The 23,266-nt window shown below is 40.2% G+C and overlaps 1 protein-coding gene across 1 annotated transcript; it reads right to left on the minus strand.

The window, feature by feature from the left end:
- Nucleotides 1–172: 172 nt before the first annotated feature.
- On the minus strand, nucleotides 173–19,711 carry casc3 (casc3 exon junction complex subunit). The gene is made up of 12 exons (XM_041817573.1): nucleotides 19,503–19,711; nucleotides 16,262–16,286; nucleotides 15,950–16,005; nucleotides 14,067–14,297; nucleotides 13,540–13,688; nucleotides 11,993–12,166; nucleotides 10,926–11,848; nucleotides 6,625–6,798; nucleotides 5,767–5,865; nucleotides 5,517–5,686; nucleotides 5,189–5,396; nucleotides 173–3,452 (listed from the first exon to the last, which is right to left on the minus strand). The coding sequence occupies exons 1-11, from the start codon at nucleotides 19,686–19,688 to the stop codon at nucleotides 5,250–5,252; spliced, it is 2,334 nt and encodes a 777-aa protein (XP_041673507.1). The 5' UTR covers nucleotides 19,689–19,711; the 3' UTR covers nucleotides 173–3,452; nucleotides 5,189–5,249.
- Between the last annotated feature and the right edge of the window lie 3,555 nt (nucleotides 19,712–23,266).

Genomic DNA, 23,266 nt, shown 5'->3' on the forward strand with positions numbered 1-23,266 from the left:
TTTAAAAAAAAATAACATTTCTAATACAACCATAATGCATCAAGACAACATTAGCTTATAATATTAGCTGCAGTAGTTCTCCTTTCTGTCTAAACTTATCTTTTATATTCACTTTGTCCTTCAGGATGATTATAAATCAGTCTGTTCAAACAGGACTAAAACATGATCTGGATCATTTTTATGGTTTTATTTGACAACAAACCCATGAACATTCTTCACCTTTCATATAAAAGAAACAGCTGGAATAGGAGAAATGGAAAAATACACTTTAACAAGTTTTTCTGGTTAATTTCAACTCTGAAAACGTCTTTTTATTTATCCATTCAGGAGTTAGTCATTTCAATTTATAAAGTGGTTTCCTCAGTGTGCCTTTAAGGGAGTTAACACGTGAAAACAAATAAATCATTTCTCTCCTGCATTCACTAATAATAATAATAATAATAATAGAAAAACAGTATTAAAATTAAACAGTGACATTTGAAAAAGGAAAAACAGAAAACAGACGAAGCTAAAGCCACACAGCTCCTTTATCGTCCCTACTTCTCTAAATTAAATCCACCGTTAACATTCGAGGTCCCTGCCGATGTGTTTTCAATCAGAGGCTGACTGTTCTGTAGCACTTTTATTAGAATAGGATTTACTGCTCTATTTTATCTGTTCAAGCTTCTATATACACATTTAGATTTATATATACAGCAAACACTCCACGTAGAGAAATGAGCAGAAAACACCAACAATCAACCATTGTTTGATTCATCTATCTCTACGTAACAAAGAAAATTTCATGACAATAAATCAGAAAACTGATTTAATACTGAAACCAATTATTCCTCTCAGCCTGCAGCTTCTATAACATATCTGTTTAATATAACAGTAAACTAAGGCCACGTTTACATGACAATGATTTCAACTAAAAACAGACATCTTTTGTTGCATTTTGGCTGTTCTTTCACATGAAAATGGTGTTTCACATCCTAAAAATGTTTTGAAAACAGGTCTGGAGTTTTGAAAATGCCACAGGGTTCTGTTTGTGCTGTTCACCACCATGTAGACATTTTTTCAGCTGACTTGCTTTGTAGTTTAGAGTCACTTAGAGTCATAAATCTACTCAAATGTTGATGTGCTCTGCTATACTTGTCCTTCTACAAAACACTGATGTGTAAAAACTAAAACGGTGAAGACATACTTGCCATCGCAGCGGCTGCGTCATGAGCATTCCAGTAGATATACCTGCCTATATCCAACACGTGTTACTGAAGGACACCACTAGAGGGCACCTGAGAGAGCGCAGGCTGTATACAACTACCTGATGTGTGGGAGGTAAACTATAAAAATGGAGACAGTGAATCTGGGATAATTATGTGCTCAAAACTAACAAATCATCATCAATAATAATAATAAAAACAAATCAGCTCAGTGGTCAGATCAGCACTGTCTGAACCCCGGTACTCCAACATTTTCCTCTGTGTACTCCTGGTGTACTGGTTTAATTAGTGACCGTGTAACTTGGTGAGCTTAACGGAAACTTGCTGCTGTAGGTCTGGCAGATTTTCATAGCTAAAGTATATATGGCACATCCCTAGATTACTGAAGATCTTGGCCAAAAAAACTACAGTAGCCACAATCCTAAAGTCACAGGAAAGTCTCTGATTGGTGGGGTCTGGTTAAACCATGGAAAAGCCTACCATGCCCATAAACAATGAATGTTGGCTACAGCTACAATATATTACCACAAAATGTAAAAAATACAACAAAGATAGGTGTAGTAAAAGTTACATATATTGTTTGAAAGTTTGCAAATTATCATTCAGAATAAATAAAATGAATAGCAAAGGATCATGGGATAGGTAGTTCCTCCATCCTTGTGGAGAAATATGTACACACATGTACGTTTTTGTGCTGACTGGTTCAATCATGAGGGAGCTGGTTAGCTTTGTACATGCATTAAACTGTAGATACAAGGATAGTGCAAGATGTCAATGGAGGCCATAAATGGGAAATCTGTGCAGAACTAAAGCCACAGAAAAAAATGTTTTTTTATCATTATGTCAAATGCCCCCATCAGATATGAGTTTAATGGAAACTAAACTAATATCAACAGCCATAAACGCACTCAGCTGAAAGTCACCAGTTTACACGGTCACTTTTTCAACTGCAACACCAATCAGATTCAAATTATTGTCCAGGTCTAAATGTTGACTGTGAGACAGAAGTTGTCAATCACCAGCTGGTTTGACAGACATGTTTGTCTTTGTAAAGTAGCAATATCAGATCATAAATATGTGGAGGATTGTGGACTTAGTTTCTAAGTTTTTCTTTAAAATTCCAGTTGTGTCAGCTGCTTTGTTTGTCACGCCTCCTCTGCCTCTACCACACATGTGCCACAGCTCATGTGTCAAACCAACACTTAGAAAGCGCTTGAGATTGTATACATATAACAGCAAGCATAGCTCCATCCTATGAATGCATGCATCCAACCACTGGCCTGGCATGAATACTACACAGTCTTTAGTCATAAGCTGGTGTGTCTTCAGTTGTTTTGTGGCTCCATGTGCATGACGTGTCAAAAAGTTGTTTGAACCCACTTTTTTTTTTTTTTTGAAAAATAGCTCAATTTTCAGTAATCACTGTCATGTAAACATGGCCTATATCTCTGAGATCTGGACAAAAAAAGACATTTAAGATATTTTTAATACATATTTTCTGAAATTTTCTCAACTAAACTCTCAGAAGATTTTGCTTCCTCAACTTGAGAAACTATCTGTCTGCCTGTATGCATGAAGAAGAAAACATCCAAACTGACAAATGTCTTCATCTGTAACATGACGGTAACATCTGGAAGCACCGGGTCGACTGAACACTGAAATCTGCACTCCAACTACACACACAAACATCGTTCACACAGTAGATAAACTCTGCTTTAACATAAGTAAGCTTCTGTTTGTGTCTTGTTAAACTTTATGGAAATTAGCCTCCTATTGGTCAAAAACAGCTAATGTACAGTAAGAAGTAACTGGATAACAAAGTGTCAGCACACCGTTTCTATCCCCTGCTTTCAGGGTTCAGTCTGACTTCTGTTTGGGTAAAAAAAAAAAAAAAAAAAAATCAAAATTCTGATCCCAACATTTCCTCCCGACAGCTCAGATTTTTAAACCACCTGTGACTGTGTAATGATAAATGCTTCAGAGAGGCTCTAAAGGGTTTGAACTTATCAGGCAGACGTGTTCAGGTTCAAAGACACGTTGGTGGGATAGAACCTGCGACGAAGAACAAAACAGTCCGTGCATGGCTGACTCGCCCGCTACAGGCCCCAGAACTAGGAAAAAAAAAGAAAAAACAGAAAACCAAAAAAGTCTGAGTCCACCTGCAGAATCCGTCCAAGTGTCCCTCCTTGGATATCTGATGACTACTGTTTGAGACCGCAGCTCCTCACTGACCCTCCCATCCCACTCCTGAAACACAGAAAAAGTACTTTTATCCCCGGATAAAAGTATATCACTAGAAAGAAAAACACAATTAAAAAATCAAATGGAAACAGCAATGGCAGATCTGCAACCTAATGTGGAGGAGGGATTACATGGGTTATATTTTTCAAAATGACTCAAAAAAAAAAAGAAAAAACAGAGGCTATGTGCATGTTGACATAGACTAAAGCATATTAATAAACCCCATAATATAAACTGAATGGAGAGTGCATGTAAAAAGTATTCACCCACGTCAACGGTTTACCCTTTAATTGATTTTATAAATCATTCACTGCTCAAGCTCAGCCAGAACATTCCCCTTGCTGTCTTTAAACCATTTCTGCGCAGCTGTCGTCATACACTTCGGGTCATTGTCTTGCTGGAAAATAAAACTTCTCCTAAGCCGTAGTTCTCTTGCAGACTGAATAAGATTGTCCTCCAAGATTTTACAGTATTTAGCCACATTCATTTTACCTTCTTCCTTTACAATCCTTCCAAGGCCGGCTGCTGAGAAGCACCCCCACAGCATGATGCTGCCACTATAGTGCTTAACAGCGGGGATGGTGAGTTTGTGGTGATATACTTTAATTATGGATGCACTATATTGGATTTACAGATGCATTTAAGCCAATACCGATATTTAAATACATTTTAAATGACTAAAAATCCTGTCCTTTGAACACCATTTTAGGTTTGAGGATAAAAATAGAAAAACTTTTTTCCTTAGAACAGACTTTAAAGTTTAAAAAATGAAAATTAATAAAGAAAAAAATCTCAACTTACATAAGTCTATTGGTCCAGCCTAAAATGCCACCAATCTATTAGTATAAATGTCCAAATTTTACCATTAATATATGCTGATATGCACGGCCAAAATATCGGATGTAAATATCTGCAAAAAAAATGTTGATATCTGCCGATATGGATATTTGGCTTTTTTTTTTTTTGCTAATGTCTGCCTATACCGATATCTGGCCGATAATATCGTGCATCCCTACTTTTAATATACTTTTCTCTGAGATTCTTGGAGTGTTCTTTTGTCTTCATGGTGTAATTGTAGCCAGGAATACTAATTAACCAGAGACCTTACTTCCCAGAAACAAGTGTCTTTATACTACAATCACTTGAGACACATTTTCTAAACTCAGGTGATCCCCATCTAAGCAAATGTGTGACTACTAGCACTAGTTGACTGGACTGGACCAGTGACTGACCATCAGGTCAGTCACTTCAAAAGGGGTGAATATTTATGCAATCACTTATTTTACCTTACATATTGTTGTTTATTTGATAATGATTTGTTTTATATCATTTTTGGGGTCAAAAGCCAATTTACATTGACCAAGAATGGATTCATAAAATTAATTTCAGGGTAAATCCAAGGGGGTGTACACCATGTGTAGGCACTGTATGAAAAGTAGTTCTGATTAATTTGAACTTGAATAAATACCTCTGTTTGGAGATTTGTTTTCTGAACCATATGAAGTAAACCGATACATTTAGACAAAAGTATTTTATTCTGTTTATGTTTAGACTGTTGATACGCCAAATGTTATTATCAATGTTTTCCTTCTTTTTTGACAGAGGAACAACAACGGAAAAATGGCCAAAATTCAGCTAAATTATCTAGATGAGACATTTCTAAAGCTTCAGTGTCAAAGGCTGCAGGAAGTTTTAGCAGCTGCTGCCAGCAGTACATCTTTCATCAGCAAATAAAAACTCACCTGTACATTAGCGATCGGAGTGAGGCTGAGAATGGGAGGCGGGGAGGGGTGAGGGGCGGGGTCACTCTGAGGCAAAGGGCACCTCTGGAGGGGGGGGCTTGACTGTGACGGGCTGAGACGTACGTCTGGGAGGCGAAGGTTTGGGCTGAGCCTGCTGCTGCACTGTGTCGTAGTACGTCACACCACCATAGGTCACCTGGGACTGACCCTAACACACAGAGACATAAGTCTTCATCACTGACATCCCAGAGACTTTGATTCACAAACAGGAGGAACCTCACTAGTAGCACAATATACACAGAGAAAAACAGAGCGACGGGTGACATACTTGTGGACTTGGGTACATGGCTGGGTATGGGAAAGTCATAACGCCTGGTGGAGGGTAGAACGGTGGTGGCAGCAGCTGCTGAGGTGGTTGCCCTGGTGACAGAGAAACAGGAGGACCTCCGTACAGGGCGGGGTTAGCAATCGGGCCCCCTGATTGGTGGGGATGGAGACCTGAGAAGGCAACATAGAGTTAAGTATCTTCATAAAATTAATCATACAACACTCAAAAACAAAAAGACAAGAAGACTGACCGGGATGGGGAAGGTGCATCTCTGGCTGGACCAGCATGCCTTGCGGTGGGATGGGGGCAGGGCCATCCCCATGTGCGTAGATTGGTCCCTGGTATGACACTGAGAGACAAAAGGAGGTTTGTCATGTGGTCACATATGTATATTTAATCACACACTGAACAAAGGAAAATCATTCATCTTTTTGTCTGAGAATGTTAAGTCTGAAGAAAGAAAAGTAAAAGCTGATGCTGGTATAAAATAAAGCAGAGACTCATGTAATGATCTGTGCTGACCTCTGCTGGTGGGGAGAAGGTGGTACCTCATGTACTGCATTCACTTAAAAACTGTTCTTGCATTTCAATTTTGATCAAAATGGTACAAAAGAACAACACAGCTATTTTCATTGACAACAAACTTTGTATGCAGTACGATACAATTCAGTCATCAATCACAGCCAGTGATTTACACCCCTAGTTTACATCCAGCTAGAACAGCCTTTTGGCAGTATGGCGGGTGCCTACTTTCAGTGTTCGACCCAGTTGTGTGTACATCTAGTTTTTAAAGGGGACTTCAGTACTCCTAAACACTGACAAGTCTTTATTTTGAGCTGAACGGTACAGAAAATCTGGACATAAAAGCCAGCTAGCTCTCTTAAGCTTTTAACAATTAAACCAAATATAATAGCTGCAATGTGATCAGGAGGTATGTCAACCAAAGGTCATCACAGCCAGGTCCATATTGTTATTTTAGGTGTCTGAAAATATTGCTAAATGATTTCCTTCCTCATTCATGTCATGTAGATATGAGCTGTAGTTAACTGAGCTGCTTCTTGTGGTTCTCTCTCACATTGACTTTTAGTTAAATCTCAAGACGTCTTACTGGGTTCATAGTAGTGCCCCTCCATCACTCCCAGATGCATGGGTGGTGCTGGCTCTGGAACAGCCCGCTGTCGCTGGGAGGAGTAGCGTTTGGCCCGATTGGAGGATACACCCATTTCTTCCATGCTGGAGAACTGAGGCGGTCCACCAGGAAGGTGCATGGGGTTGGGAAGACCTGTAAACAGAAACAGAAAGTTGATTGTTACTAAATCTCACAAAGAAGTTGCATTTTATGGCCATCTGGTTAACATGCCTTTCCAAGCTTAAGACATCCTGTTGCAATACTTTAAAATTAAGAGATGGAAATATTCCCCCTTTACTTAAGTAAAATTTGCATTACCTAATTGTGTCACAAGTCAACACTCAAACTCTAAACTTTAGCAAAAGTTTAACTATGAAATAAAGTAGTGCAAAGTAGCCATTACTCATATGTAAAGAATGAATAAAACTATCCAGCGTTGCAGCAAAATGTGAATCACTTTAATGTTGCAGGTCTTTTTAGTAACTGAATACACTGTGGGGCTTGTAGCCTGCATATCTGACTTTGAAAGTAAACTGACTCCAGTTACAGTTTAGAGAAAACAAGCTAAATGTGAGAGGTGTCAGAAAATGGTAAATGTAACATTCAGTGCTCCCAGAAGACAGAAGAGATGATGCTAAAATGTGTGGAAATAAACTAAGAAAATGGTCTCTTACTGACCTTTTTAAACAAATTAAATTTTACATAAGTTATCATTACTGACATCACAAGTATTATAATGAACTGGCAGCCTGTCTCAGGTGTGTGCTTGAAATATACATTTCTTAACAGAATTAATATTAAAGTTTTCTACATATGAAGCAGATGTCTACTTATGTTTCCCCATACCCTAATCTAATGTGCCTCCAAAAGTATCAAGATAACGAAAATAATTAGTAGTCAAGCATGAACAAAAACATATCTGAGGCAGCTAAGCATACTTACATTGCACCTTGCTTTAAAATATAAACAAATCACTTAGGGCACCTGCGAAGATTTATACATACAGGTGTGATTTTTATAAGGTATTACAGTGCGTGGATTCAAAAATCTTCATTGGTATAAACTTGAAAATTTGTAGAATCTTATATCTGCTTTTTTTAAAAATAAAGGAAAGAAATTTTGTGTTTAAATTGCAAAATATTTTAATGTGAATAAAATGAGTGGGCTTAAGCAGGAAACATCTGTATCAGAAACATTTCAGTGGAAGAAATGATAAAGTCAAAGCCTTCACTGTTGACGATGCTGTAGAGGAGCAGGTGTTATGGTTTAACAAGTGGTCAGAATAGTGGGTGACTTCTCAGCTTAAAGTGTCAGTAGCAGTCATAGCTACGACAAAACTCAAAACACTTTCTGTTGAGGACAGAAGATTGAATAATTAGAGGATATAAATTTAATAAAAAACTAAACCAGGAAGATCTTAAAGTTTTCAAAGTCTGCACTCAACCCAGATGCAGTTGACATACAGTCATCGGTTAACATGATCACTTATTAAACTGAAACACCGCAACACCCTGGAAGGAGTTTTGAAAACACGTTTTCAGTGACTTAAAACACCATTTATAAGTGTATGGAAAATCAAAATGCACAAAAATACGTGGGGACAAGGTCTTAAATTGCTGCCATGTATAGCAGAAAGAAAAAAACTTTAAAATAAACACCAATACACATACACGGCTCCAACTTCAACCAGTCTCAAAGAAACTTCTCCAAGAGTGATCCTAGGTTGTTCCTACTGAGCGGTCCAGTTCAGTACAGCACGAATTCTTTTGCGTTTCTAAAGATCAAAAGTTGGAAGGGGGAAAAAAAAAAAAAAAAAAAAAACACCGACCCATACTATCCCATTTTTTGGCACCCTTCCGTAGGGGTACCAATCTTGCCCATCAGTCCAAAAAAGGTGGAGCTACACATACAACAATAGGAGTGTACACTGACGTCACTTTCAGTGCGCGACACGACTGCTCTACTCTGGGCTGCAAAAGAAAACATGGTAGTCTGCTCTTTGAGGAGAGGGCAAAAATGGGAGAAAAACAGACTGTTATCTGCTTAAATCGGAGATATTTGGGCTCAACAGAGATCCATATGGTTTCCTAGTCCATGGACACTGATGCGTGGCCACAAACCCAGTTTCCTGGTGTTTATCTGAACCTGATTTTAAGAGCATGAAGTAGAGTCTGTAGGCTCACATCAGCCTGGTTTATCCGCAATAGATATGAAACTGAATTAATAATGGAGTTAGGTGAATAGGAAGCTTTAGATCAGTTGATACTCTGTATTCTAGCTAGTTATTCATCTACCCCTTACTTTAGGTACCCTGTGAAAAGATCACTCTGTGGTTGAACGTGTTTGTAAAACTTCGGGCTGCAGTCTATTTTAAAATGAGATCAACGCACCCAGGATTTTTACCCAATCTAGTTTGATTTTAACACCAGTTAAACCTTTTGTTTATTTTTAAAGCGACAAATTATCGTGGTACAGCTCACAATTTTATATTATGTCATATAAACTGTTATAGATTAGACACATTCAGATATTAACGTACCGTTACGACTCACAACGTTTCTAAGCACGTATTCCATCAGCTGAGGATCTGTACTGATTGTGGTTAAGACAGTTAATATGTAGATTTTTTTAAACAGCAATTTTCACCTGAAATAAAGCTGTTTGCTGCTTATTCCCCACTCATTTCTGCAACTCAACTTCTCTACAACTCTGTGGCTGGAAAAGCAGACTCGCGCTGCATGTGATGTCACATGCATAGCCTCTACAGTCCACCCAGTGAGGGTCCGGGTGTCTGGGAAATAAACTATTTTGGGGTTTACAGTACCGAACCATACTAAACACACTCAATCAAACACAACCACCTGAAGGAAACAAGGCTTAAGTCCAGCTCAGAGTACAAGAATTCAGCCAGATTTTAGCCCGACTGCAACGTCTTAGCTCATCGTCAAAACGGTCTGGTAGTGTGACACAATTAACGATGCGCCCAGGACGTCCCATGACCATGATTCAACAAGACTAGCATGTCAGAATTTTTCTTACATTGTCGTCTAGTTTGACACCCTGACCTGACGTTAACGACGTGAATCCTGACGTCTACCAACTGGAGAGCACTGGCTCCTTATCATTTACAAGATTTACCACTTTTCATCCCCTTTTATTTCCTACAACTAATGTGTCAATTTTATTTAATTTTATTTATGTTATCACTTGCATACCATAAGTCCTATCTGAAGGAGAGCCAGTCCATATTGTCCTCCTCTTGACACATCCATAACTGTTATCCGTAATGCAATCCATATTTGTTTCCATTCCCTTTTTTTTCCAAGCAAAAGTCCACTACAATTACTTAGAGCGCTTCTGTTGTAGAGCGGCAGACACTCTTTGACCGGCCCCCGTCAAACTGTGAACTCGCACTCAGTCTCAGAGACAGTGGTGACATCAGCGTACAGTGAGCGGTCAGGATCACTCTTATAGTGTGGCCAGGTTGTCGGCCAAGATGGGACAAGATTTGTGTTGCATAGTCTGACATGGCGCTGTTGTGAAAGACTGAAAAAAATCATGTAGTCTGAGCAAGCCTTTAAATAGTCCAAATCAAATATTTAACAATTTGTTCAAAAGAACCTCTGTAGACTGCCAATCTCATAGTCAAACACGTTTTTATATAACAAGACTCATTCCATTTCAGCTGCACAGGAATACTCAGTATCTAATTAATCTGACCAATTTTTTGGTTTCTCCACATAGGCTGTGAGCCATGATCTATCTCGGTACAAGGGCCTTTATCCACTGTCATTTTTTTACTGGTAGCATCCATTTCTTTGCAAAACCAATGTAGTCAAGTGTCCTCAGCATCCTAAAAAACATTCTCATCATTTGCCTTTCTTGCCACTATGCTTACAGCATTCTAAATTGAAACTAGTACAACATCAGTGGTGGAGGAGATAGATCTGATTTGTCTTTTCAGGAGGAAAATTTCCAGGTCTAGAACTGCTGCTAATGGTAGGACATATTTCCTATACACTGTTTCTATGTTTCTTGGTAATGTTCCCCATATAAAAGGAAAATATTAAGCTTGCTGAGCTGTTCAAACAGACCTTACTAATCCTACTGGGGGAGACAGAAGTCCAGTTATGCAACCTGCAACAATAACCGCTGGTGAGAAGCATTCTGAGAGCGGCCAGTGAAAAAAGTCAACAGCTATGGAAGCCCTAAATATTCATTTCATAACTCTGCCAGTTTGATCACATAAGGGCTAAACTCTGTAACACCTGTGTACTCACCTCTCATCTCAGAGCGGATGTAGGACGTAGGGCTCTGAGTCCAGCTCTGTCCTGCTAGACTGAGTCGAGCCACATCCTGGTCCAGCTCTGCTAGCGCTCCACCTCCTCCGGTCTGACCAGGGCCATCGCCTGCCCAATTCTTCCCTCCCACGCTTCCAGGGGAGGAGGTGTTTCCTCCGGCAGCAGACTCCTCCATAGACGGCTGTTTGCTGCCCAGGTCTGCGGGCCGAGAGCGAGTCCTGCGAGCCAGAGAGTAAGACTTACGCTCCACTGGCCGCTCTGTGGGAGGAGAGGCCTCCCGATTGGTCGCTGTTGTTGCTGACGACTGCAGCGCGGGGTCAGAGGCGGAGGAAGTAGCAGCCAATCCTGTCGTGGATCTTTCGGCACTCCCTCTTTGTTCCTGCTGCTGTCGCCGTGGTGATGCAGACTGATAACCACCGGGCTGTGATGCCGCCACTGTGGTTACAGCACTGAGGTCCTGTTCTCTAACACTTCCTTGGCTGACAGTAACATCCTCAATGACCACAGAGGGACCCCCCCTACCCCCACCAGCAGCTCGCCCTCCCCTGCTGACTCGCTCTCCTGTGGGGTCAGATGGAGCTTTAGGTCCTTGGCGGTCTCTGGGATGTGTCTGGGGTGCGTTTGATTCATTGTTCCTGTATTGGGACTGAGGTGGGAGGTGCATCTGACCCTGGTGGGGGGGTCTACTGCGGGAGGGAGGAGGTCTGGAAGGATTGCTGTTACGCTGAGCGGAGGAAAGAGGGACAGAAGAGGGCGCTGTAGAAGAGGGATGGATAGATGAAGGCGGAGGAGCTCCTCCTCGGTTTGGACCTCCTCCACCTCCTCCTCCCTGCCAGGATCGCACTGGTCGCTCTCCTCCTCCATCTCTCCATCGCTTGTCTCTGCTAGGGGATGTGCTCTGTCTGTGGGTGGACGCAGACATTTTAATTTAACAACACGAGTATAAAAAAGAAAAATAGATAAACAGTCTGTCAGAGTTCCGAGGCTGTCTCTAGAAACCCCCTTTAACACCCTCCATTGTTTTCTTCCTGCTGATTTAAGCTCACCTGGGTCTGCGCTGCCGATACGTTCGGTCTCCGGGTCCGCCTCCGTTTCGGATGTCGTAACCGTAAATCGCAATGAGCTCCTCACGACTCTTCGGTGCCTGCTCCTCCTCCCTGAACTTGTCATGTTCCCAGCGACCCTCGTCCTTCCATAACTTCCTGTTCCGACCTTTTGGTCTGAAATATTCGGACAAGACGACATAGTGTTAAAATTCCTCCACATTTTTAATAATCAAATTTAAGACTGTTTCAGACTTTTTTAAATGCCTGAGCTGACAGAAATAAATTTAAAAAACAATGAAAGGTCTGTGACATTTCTTGGTACACTGGACCAGGGCTAAATTTCCTGACTTAATACACAGTTTATAAAATGTCAAATGGTATAGGTAATATTTTTCACCATAAATGTCCACATTTGATGATGTCTGGCACATTTAATCCATGTACCACATGGTGATAGTTATTATAACAGACTTAAGCAGGTGAGTTGAGCTGATTCTGAAGAGTTTAATACTTAAAAGGGAGAAAATTTATTTTTTATCAGGAAAACCAAAATTAGAGTGGGCTGTACACATTTTTAAGGTGGGCAACTTGGTAAGCCTTAGGTTAGAGAACTGGATTTGTCTTTCACAACAGTACTGAGCTAATTCAATCACAGTGAGTAATACAAAGCAATACTAGGGTCTAGGAGCACAGTCCAGGGTGTTTTGAGCGCCCGACACTGATTTCTCTGCATTCTGGAGAATATTTATGCAATAACATAAGGTGGAAATTCAGTTTGAAGCACAAAATTATTGATCAAAAGTTTTTTTATATATATTTTTTCAAATATAAAACGTATGCTTTAGTTAGCCCGAATGGGTTTTATTCACGTTTTAAACTGAGCAGTTTCTTTTAAAAAAAAAAATCATCTGACAGAATTCTGTGTACTGCTTAGATATCTGAACACACTTTCTAGAGAGCAAGCCTTAAAAATGCACACATGAAATGTGTGAGCTTTGCTATAACGCACTAAAATGCTAGTTTAGTAACATGAGATTGCCATTTCCTTTAAAAAGTAATAAAATAAAGTCTAATAAACATGATATCTCTTAGTGCTTTGGTCTACAGAGAAAGAGAAAGAGAAGCAGACATAAAAGAATGCCTATGAACAGAGAACTTTTAATGCTTACTGCTCAGCTATCATACTGCTGTCACTGTTTAGTTCCAGTGTTTTCTGGGGCAGCCTTCAATAATGATGAGTCCTGTCTGTGTGCTGAACACACAGACCAATACTTTGAAAATATTTTGCTGATATCTCTTTAACGCTGAAGGTTCCTCTCTGCACTACTGCTGCCTTTATACGCAGCATTATACGCAAAAAGAATGAATGGAACCCTGAGATGTAGACACACTGCAGGATCTTTGGTCAGTAAATCAAAAGCAGACAGTTTCATTAACTACAGACACAACATGGCACAAGTTTGATCTGCCTCTGACCAAATTCCATTCAAGAAAAGCTTTAAACCCGGTAGAATAGACAGAAAGAGTGCCAGTGCGACGGTGTGTACCTCTCCTCCTCTTGAGCATGTCCTCTCACATCGTGCTCGAAGAACAGACCCTTCCTTGGGATGTAGGCCGGGTTCTTTCTGTCCTCGTCATCATCGAGCTTCTGACCCGGTTTTCCTCCCGCCTTTGTTTCAGGGTCATCTGTAGACTCCTGAGTGTGCGTGGGTTAAATGAAATGGAGGAAGACACAATGAGAGCACTGTCTACATATTAAACTGCTGTCAACTAAACTTGATCTATGCTTTTGGATTTTAAATATTACATGAATGAGGCTTTATAGAAGAGCCAGTTTCAGTGTTCACTGTATAGCTAAAATACAGAGTTGCAAACTTTTTTCTTTTCATCTTTGAGCCATTAGGGTGCTCTGAGTGATTCTGAAAAACAATCATTTTACTTTCTTCTGTTTATTATGATATCAGAACTATTCAGTGACTCAGTAGTTGTTTCTGAGTTGCATATTTAGAGAAAATATTACTGCTAACAGATAGCAGGACAGATCCCTTGTTGCAGTAAAGCAGCACCGTCTCACCTGTCCGTCACCGCTCTGCCTCTCTCCGGCTAGGTTCCCCTTCTCCTCTGCTTTACTCTCCTCTTTACTCTGTCCTCCCTGCTCTTCCTCTGCCTCCCCCTCCTCCTCTCCCTGGGGCCCCTCCTCCTCCTCCTTCACTGGAACATCTGCAGCAGGAGGTTTGGGCTCACTGGCTGCAGCAGGAGCTTCCTCATCACTGAAATGCTCGGCCTCCTCTTCCTCCTCCACTCCCTGAGAGGACACAGGATTATTAATGTTCACCTTACAGTGAATTTATTTTACACATAAACTCCCAAATAAGTCCACCAAAGCTTTTTGAAGTCATCACTTCATGTTAAAGCCAAAATCAGACATCAGCAGCAGAGTAATCGCGAACCATGTGACTAATGCTTCACGCTCGCCACACAACCTTTTGTCCTACAGTCCATTTTGTGAAGGGAAATTGCTGTATTTATGACGCTACACAACAAATGTCAAAACATAATGTGATGGTTTTAAAGGCCACACTTTTCTTTGTTTGTATTTTCTGGGGTACCATCCAGGGTTAAACCTGGCAAGTCATTTTAGGTTGTAAAGTCACCACTTCACTTTCAAGAACCAACACAAAGTTTAAGATTCAACAACCTGATCTTTAAAGAAATGCAAGTAGACAGCAACTTTCTAAATTGACAACACACTTTGAATTAAATTAAAAATAATGGCAATGTGTCTGCAGCTCTCCGCACCCAGCTGGGTCAACCCCCAAGACTCCAGAGGACAGCACCAAGAACCTAAACAATACCGGCTTAGGATCGAACATAAATCAGGTTTACCTGCTTTGAAACTGAAGGGAATAGGCTGTTAAAGTTGCGGTGGATATCAAACTTTTCTGTTTTACAGTTAAACTAGCTTTTTTAAATTTGATTTTTACCGCCTAACTTAATAAGGCATAATCAAAAAGCACACCATTTATCTACTTTAATTAAGCGCCAAAGTTTCTGTTAGCATTTTGCATTAACATCTGTTCTGGGCATCCAGGCGGTAAGTTGACCAGATTTTAATATGCAAGTCCACACTCTGCATGATCAGCACATCTTCAGTGACAACCTGCATTAGTGCTCAAGAAATACAGCCCATACATCATTTCCATGGTTCACAGGCTTACCATAGCTTGGTATCTCTGCATGCTGTGTACAGTGAAAAGGCTTCCAATACGAATAAATGGGGGCCATTAGCCTCAAACCAAGAAGCTAGCAACACCCTATCTCCTCTTCTTGTCATAAACATACTCTTAAAGGAAACTGTGATAAAACATTTTGTAAATAACTGGTTCGGTTGAAATAAACACCCAAAACACAGAGAAGCTATGAGTGATGCACAAGCAATGATGTGTGGTATGAATGATAGAAGCCAGCTCTGATTTGAGAGTTGATTTTCTTTTTTTACACCAATTCTTGTTGTTTCACATAAAAAGGCCAAAATAGTATCAAATGAATAGCTGTTTAGTAGCCAAATGATCAGCTGGTATCACTAAGCAGTTCTCTAAAAAGAGCCACGATTCCCACCTCCACAAGCAAGGCTGGATAAAAACAAACCACACTTTCTGCTCACTGTTAGACCATCTATGATTTGGCAGTTGATGGAGCAGCCCTTAATGCATGCCACTGTTGTAGCATCAACCCTACCAAACCAGTCTAGGTGAGGGCAACCCAAACCACCCCCCTCTGCAGTCAGAGGCTTTAGATAACAAACTGCCTTCAGTAAGTGTGTCCACAACTAGCATTAAGGCCTGCTCCTGTACCCAAATTTTGAAGCTAATACATGTTAATGCAAACAGTGCAGGAAGCACACACACAACTCCCATAAACTCACATTCAAACACTGCATACATTTCTGATGCTTACCTCTGAATGGGAACCGTTTTCCTCTGGATCTGCACTGTCATAGTCAGATAGTACAGCTGAATGAAGCAGGACAGAAAGATAAGTTTATTTACATGAAAATATAAAAGAAACAAAGTAAACAGTAAACACAAATGTTTCAGAATCTTAAGGGAACTGACACTGTAGGTAAGATGCAGTTTGTTCAATGCCCCTGACTCCTGCAGAAACCTTTTTAACTGTCTTCAAACCTAGCTATTCCTTGTGTCAGCTATTTCTAGGTATCAGATTGTACATTGAGTGCTGGATCTCTGTATGAAATGATGAATGCCTTACCTTCTCCGACTCCATCTTCACTCTCCTGCAGAGAAAAGAAACACTTATCAGCATCACCAGCATATGTCTTTTTGTTTTGTATTTGGAAAGCACAATATTGGATTTTTGACCAATCCAACATGCCAATATTTACACATTTATTTTAGTCAATATCAATACTAATATATAATATAGGGACACACAATATTATCAACATATCAGTGTTGGTAGATATTAGCTTAAAAGGTTAGATATCAGCAGATATGAATATTTCTGTAGATGTTTATAGCTAATACATATGGTTTCCTGCTCCTCCCTCAGCTCTGCTTGAATCAGCCTCTTTGCACAGGAGACATTTGATGTTTTTTTAAACAATAAAATGAGTCAGGAATCATCCGCATGTTGGATAGAGAAAATCCAATACTGAGCATCCAACTGATAGACTAATGCATTGGTAGAACATCGGCATCAGCCATGGTGGCCTTATGAACCCTCATCAGCCCAACGGCAAAAAATGAGAAATGCACCAATGACAGATGCCGATGTTTTTTCATACAAGACAAATCTGAAATGCATGCTGTTCAAAGAGATAATGCTAAAATATGATAAAAGCAATGATAGACAGTGGTCCGACAAGTTTTTTCTGTGCACACCCTCCAGCTCACTGTCCATATCAGCAAAGTAAGCAGCGTTCAGCATCTCTGATGTGGTTCAAATTAGCCTAAAAATAGTGGGACATTGAACATTCTCCTGTTGTCTACTCAGGCTAGCAGGCTGTACAGATGCAGTTGGGTATGAGGCCATAAAGACTGCAGCAGTGCATGTTGACCTGGTGGAAGAGTGCATTTACAACATGATGCAAACCTCTTAGAACAAAAACACACACTCGCCACAAATGCCACGGACGACGGTCTCCAACTTTAATTGCAGGTTCAGGACTTTATCACGCTTCTCTCTCCATCTGAACAGCTGATGAGAGTAGTCAGTGCAGCAGATTTACCTGCAGCTGACCTGATCCCCTCAGTAAGAACGCTGTAACGTCTTTACGCACGGACGTAGACTCTGATAGGTGTAAAAACTACACAAAACAAGGGCTGGGCAATTAATCGCAAATTAGATTGAATCGCAACATGGCCTGTTGCAATTTTCAAGTTGCAAAAATTGCAATATTTCTCCAACTCAAAATGTGACAAAATACCACTTTAATAAATCAATTTTTTTGCAGCAGTAGTGATTTTATGCACATTATGCAAACATTTAAGTGACAACATTTTTATAAATGTTTAAAACCCTCCCTTTTTTGTTTTATGTATGCTTTTCTTAATCAAGATGAGTGATATAAAAATAAGAATACCCTTAAACAAAGCAAATTACATCACATTTGCATTAAAGAACATACGGTGTATGTTTCGTGGTGGTGGTAAAGGAGAATCAGATTTTGCTGTAAAAGCCATAACAAGCTCAGTAGCTTCTGCAGCACGAACACAACACTGTAATCCACCACTGTTGTTTTGGCTGGACCCGTGCAGGCTTCCAAAGAGAGCTACACTATGTGTGACGTAACCGTTTCAAGAAAGATGCAGTGAGCCATCCGAACAGAGACAAATTTGTGCTCTCTGGGACCCGTTTTCAAAAAGCATCATTTACAGTCACCCAAAACGCTGTTTCGGTGTGGATGAAACGCAGATACGACAAAAAAACTTTTGCATATACTCCTGAATTTGTCTCCGTGTGGACAGGGCCTCAAGCTTGTTGCACAGAAGCAATTAATCTGTATTCAGATTCATGCTTCTATGGAAATAATTTCATTATTTTCAGTACACATGGTCTTATTTATGAAATTATTTATTGATTGAATCTGTCAAAAAATACACAGGATCAGCCCAAGAATAATCGCATATTAAATTGCAATATCTAGGGGAAAAAATTGATTATTTTTGCAAATCGTTCTGCTAAACAGAACTACAAAAACAAACAAACAAACAAACAAAAAACATCTTGATCACGTCAATATCTGCCAAATTGTTGTTTGAAACATTGCCATTGACCCTGATTTTCACAATCGGCGCATCACTAATGAACCCCTAATTTAAATGTAGTGCTTCAGTCTTTAAAATACACTTTAAGGTTTAAAGATAGATATAAAAACACATATTATGCTCTAGGACTTCAGATGTACACAGAAAAAGGCTTAACCTGACATTGTTCTGTTGGTCCTGCCTATAATCTAACTAAATATGGCCAAAATTAAAGCCAGTATAGGCTGATATTACAGCCAATATTTTAGATCAAAATCAATCATCATCAATTCGTTTGCTTCATTAATATCCAATTAAAGTTGACAACTGTGGTATTTTGATGGGTTACTTCAGAATGGACTCAGGTCGGCTCTTGTTCTGCAGAGGGTACATTAACATACTGTAATCCTAATACAGGCTTTTACAGAAATTCAACCAGATTTGCCCTTGAATTTTAGGGCACATCACCTTCCAACAAAATGCAACCCATAACAGAGAGGCGCAGAGAGCTGTTGACCATTTCATGGAGAAATGTCCGGCCATGTACTGGTCAACTACCCGCAGCTCTATCGTGTATTGGACGTGGCAGACTCACAGCGGTAGCGTTAGCTTGGCCTAGCTAGACTGAAAAATAATTTCCAACGCAACTTTTCAACAGTAAACACACCACGACAAACACTGGCCCCGCAGCTAGCTGACCCGTGATTTAATTGCGAAACAAGAATTTCTTCCTTTGGTTTAAAACACTCAAGCGAGACAAAGTAGGCGAGGGAACACCCGAGGCGGTGTTATGGTCAATTTTGTTACCCTGTTAATGCGTTCCACTGGCGCCTTTTCGTCCCACTTTCACAACACATGAATAACATGGGGGATGGACGTATACAGTCGCTGCCAAATACTCTTAGGGCACATCTTCACTTATAGAAAGAGTGATGTCTTTTAATCCCATGTAAAGCCGAACTGGAGACGATTAAAAGCAAAGGGCTAACTAAGGTTCGTCAACCGTCCAAGTGCTAACTTGGCGGACAGTTCACCTGACGCTAACGGCTTACACTGTCGAAAAGTAAAGCTGTTTATGGTGATCATTCGCAACAATTAACCAACGAATGCATTTCAAAGAGTGAGGACTCGACCCAAGAGAGGGAAAAAAGTTTCAAAATGAAGCACAATCTGTCACCGCTCCCGGCCAGGAAACGTTGCCGTCAGCTCGGTGAGCTAGCAGACGTCCTGGGTTAGCTACTCACACACTCGGACTCCACGTCGCTCTTCGCCTCCACCCGAGTCGCTGTCGGCTCCGGTGGTTCGGGGTCCCTCCCCCGGCTCTTGCTAGCCGGCGACCCCGACCTCCCGCTGTCCGAACCCGAACCGGACTCGTCGTCGTCCTCGCTGTCCTGGGACGCGCGCCTCCTCCGTCGCCGCCGGTCCGCCATCTTAGGTCTCGAATGGTTGGAGCCGGAACAAGGCAAGGAATTGTGGGTGAGAGAGTCCTTCTTCACTGATTTATTCAATGTACATTATGCTCCTTACTGCCACCTTGTGGCGAACATGTCATTCAACATCTTGCTGGGTATTGTTGATAACCAAAGCTACACATTTTCATTATTAGTTTCATTTATTTCTTTAAATTATACATCACGTTTTATATACAGCTACAGGTAAAGTACTACAACGTTCTCAGCCACATAAAGAGGTGATAGTGTCATAGAGCAAAGAAAGAGACCTCTGAAATTACAATTAAATAAAAAAATGGGTAGAATCTTTAGCCCCCCAGTGGCTCCAGTGTCAAGCAAATTCCAAAATAGTCAGATCACTGTCTAAAATGTAAATAAGAACTGAACCCAATTATTTACAAATCACTTAAACACAAATTTCATTCACAATAGAGCATAAACATCATGTTGCAACTGAGACATTTCACCATTTAATGAAAAATAATAGCTCATTTAAATTTTGATGGCAGCAATACATCTAAAAAAAGCAGAGACGGGGCCATGGTTATGACTGTGTAGTATCCCCTTTACTTCTAACAACAATGTGTAAACATCTGGGCCATGAGGGGAACAGTTGCTGGAGCTGTGGGAGAGGAATATTGTCCTGTTCTTTTCTGTTGTAGGAATCATAGCAGCTCAATATTCCTGTGTCTGCTTTGCTGGAGTTTCCCTTTAATGATGTGCCAAATGTTTTCTATTGGTGAAAGATCTGGACCGCAGGAAGGCCAGTTCAGCATCCGGACTCTTCTCCCATGAAGCCATGCTGTTGTGATGGATGGGGCATGTGGTTTAGCATTGTACTGCTTAATATGCAAGGCCTTCCCTGTAATAGACTGTCTTGAGGCAGCGTGCCAACTTTTTCGGAATTGAGGTTAGAGTTAGAAGGATCACTGAATGTTTAAACAATGACTTACTGGATTTTTTTGTGGTAAAATGGCATGTTATAGTTAGAAATTTGTCATCTGTGATAGAAGATCTGATATCGTACCAGAGTGAGCATACAATTGTGTTTTTTTGTAAGTTACACCTGGCAGAGGCAGAGAAGTGCATTTCCTCTTATAGCCACCAGAGTGCAGCATTTACCCGCCATCTAAATGCAGCTTCATCTAACTGCTGCCTTGACCTGCAGATTAGTCATTCCCTCACATGAGAAAACACCCGGAAATGATCAAGTTTTTCAAGAAGAAGAGAAAGCAGGATGGTTTCCTACTGCATGTTTCCTTTATGTTTGAAACCGTTTTAATAGTAAACCTCATTATCAGTCTTTTTTGTCATTAAGTCTTTATCTTTCATCGGAGGCCTTTGGGCCCACTGACTGTGACTTGTGTGCAGACTTTCATTTGATTATTTAAACGTAACTCTACTAATTTAGAGCCAAATTCACAAATATCTATGCAAAACTAGTCCGCTCATTCACTCACTGACAAACTTAGACTTGCACTGGTTATTTCCGTCAGTATCTGAACGGTCTTTATTGTGGTTGAAATGCCAGAATCAGTTGAACCCCCTGATACCACACACCCACCCAAACACAGAAAACTCAGCAGAATAATTCTCTGATTAACTCAGAGAATGGGTCCCTGACTAACTCAGAGAATGGGCCCCTGACTAACTCAGAGAATGGGCCCCTGACTAACTTTTATGCCATTATGACACTTTTGACACAATTTTTTGCCAGTTTTAGCTCATTTTTGCAGCATCATTTCACGATTTCACCAATGTAGCCACCTTTTCTTCCTTTCTGCCCATTTTTGCAACTTAAAGCCCATTATGCATTTGTTCTTGCTACTTCTTTTTGCCCATATTTACAATGTTTTTGTCACTTTTCCCCATTTCTGCTACACATTTTTGAATTCTTTTTGTCTATTTTAGCCACCTTTTGTCCTTTAATGCCCATTTTTGCCAATATTTGCTGCTCTTCACCCATTTTTATGCCACTTTATGGCCATTACTACCAATTTACTAACACTTTTATCCAATTGTTGCCCTTTTGCATTGTTTTTTTGGCCACTTCTTGCTAATATTTACATTTTTTTTTTTGCCACCTTAGCCCATTTATGCACGTTTTTTTTTTTTGCCACTTTCACCCATTTTTTGCCCATTTTTACAACTTTTTTTTTTTTTTTTTTACCAATTTTAGCCATATTTTGTCATTTTTGCCCATTTTTGTTGCCTTTTGCTATTTTTTCCAACTTTATGCCCATTTTGCAAAAATATGCAACTTACTGCCACTTTCACCCATTTTTTCCCCCAACTTTTTGCCCCTCTTGACACTTTTGTGCTAACTTCTGCACCTTTGGCATTTTTTGTATCTTCCTTTTGTCACCTCGCCCCATTTTTGCTACTTTTCACCCTTTTTTAAAACCTTTTTTGCCACTTTAGCTCTTTTGTTTTTACCACTTTTACCCATTTTTGTCTCTCTTTTACCATTCTTCTTTTTTTCTGAAAAAAGTTGTCTCAATTTCTTCTTTAGGTCTTTATGCATCCTGACATTAGTGTATATTATGGCCTAGCTATAAAGTCAGACATTACTTTCAGTTCAATGTTCCCATCCAGGTTGTTTACATCACTAATGAAAATGCAGTTTCGAAAAGGATTGATTCATAGCACATAAATAAGTAAAATTCATTTTTATTGCCCTGATGAGAGTGGTCTCTATTAAGGTTAAAAATGAGATATTTTTTTATCACAATATAACTTTATAATGGACCATGATTTTCCTGACCTTCATGGCCCCCGTTTGGCTCCAGAATGCTCTCCCCTTTATCCCCTGATGGGCGGCCTTGCCAACAATAAACCGGAGCTTTCAGCGGTCACACATCAGTCATTAATGAGAAGGACATACCTGAGGATTTCTCTCTGTGTCTGCTGAGCATGTGACTGTCAGTTAGACCATGTGTGACAATACTATCCCTTATTAAGAATCTACAATAAGACATTTTTGTGTTCTAAATAGTGAGTCATTTTAAAGGTTTCGAGCAAAATGTTGGAATCAAAGTACCCGTTGTTCACCAAATCTAATCAGAAAGAAGAAACACACTGGCTCTGACCACAGAGTAAAAACTGAGAATTCCTCTCCTCTAATATGGCAGCACATGCTCGACGTTTGGAGCAACATCCAAACACATTTATCTTAATGCTGAGCATGTGCTGTTGAGTCAGCGGAGGGGTTGACAGAAAACAGCTGGTCCTTTACGGAGCGTGATCCTCAGAAGCTCCAGAGCAGAGTTCCCTCTTCACTACACCTAACTGCCCAATCCTTCCTGTGCATTACATCCATGACAGTGTAACCATAGTGATATAATCAAGGCTGCCAATAAGCTGTGATAAGCATTTTCTAACTGGAATTAAAAGCTCTTTTGGATTGATAAATGACTATTGCTGTTGTACAATATAGACTTTTTCATAATGTTAACCCCTTTCTTTAACACAGAATTACCTTTTTATGAGTAATGTAGGAATGTTGATGGGCACACTGAACTGAAGATAACGAAAGTAATGTCAGACTTCATAGCTAA

This window comes from Cheilinus undulatus, linkage group 21 (genome assembly GCF_018320785.1).
Source record: "Cheilinus undulatus linkage group 21, ASM1832078v1, whole genome shotgun sequence".
Classification (NCBI taxonomy): Eukaryota; Metazoa; Chordata; class Actinopteri; order Labriformes; family Labridae; genus Cheilinus; species Cheilinus undulatus.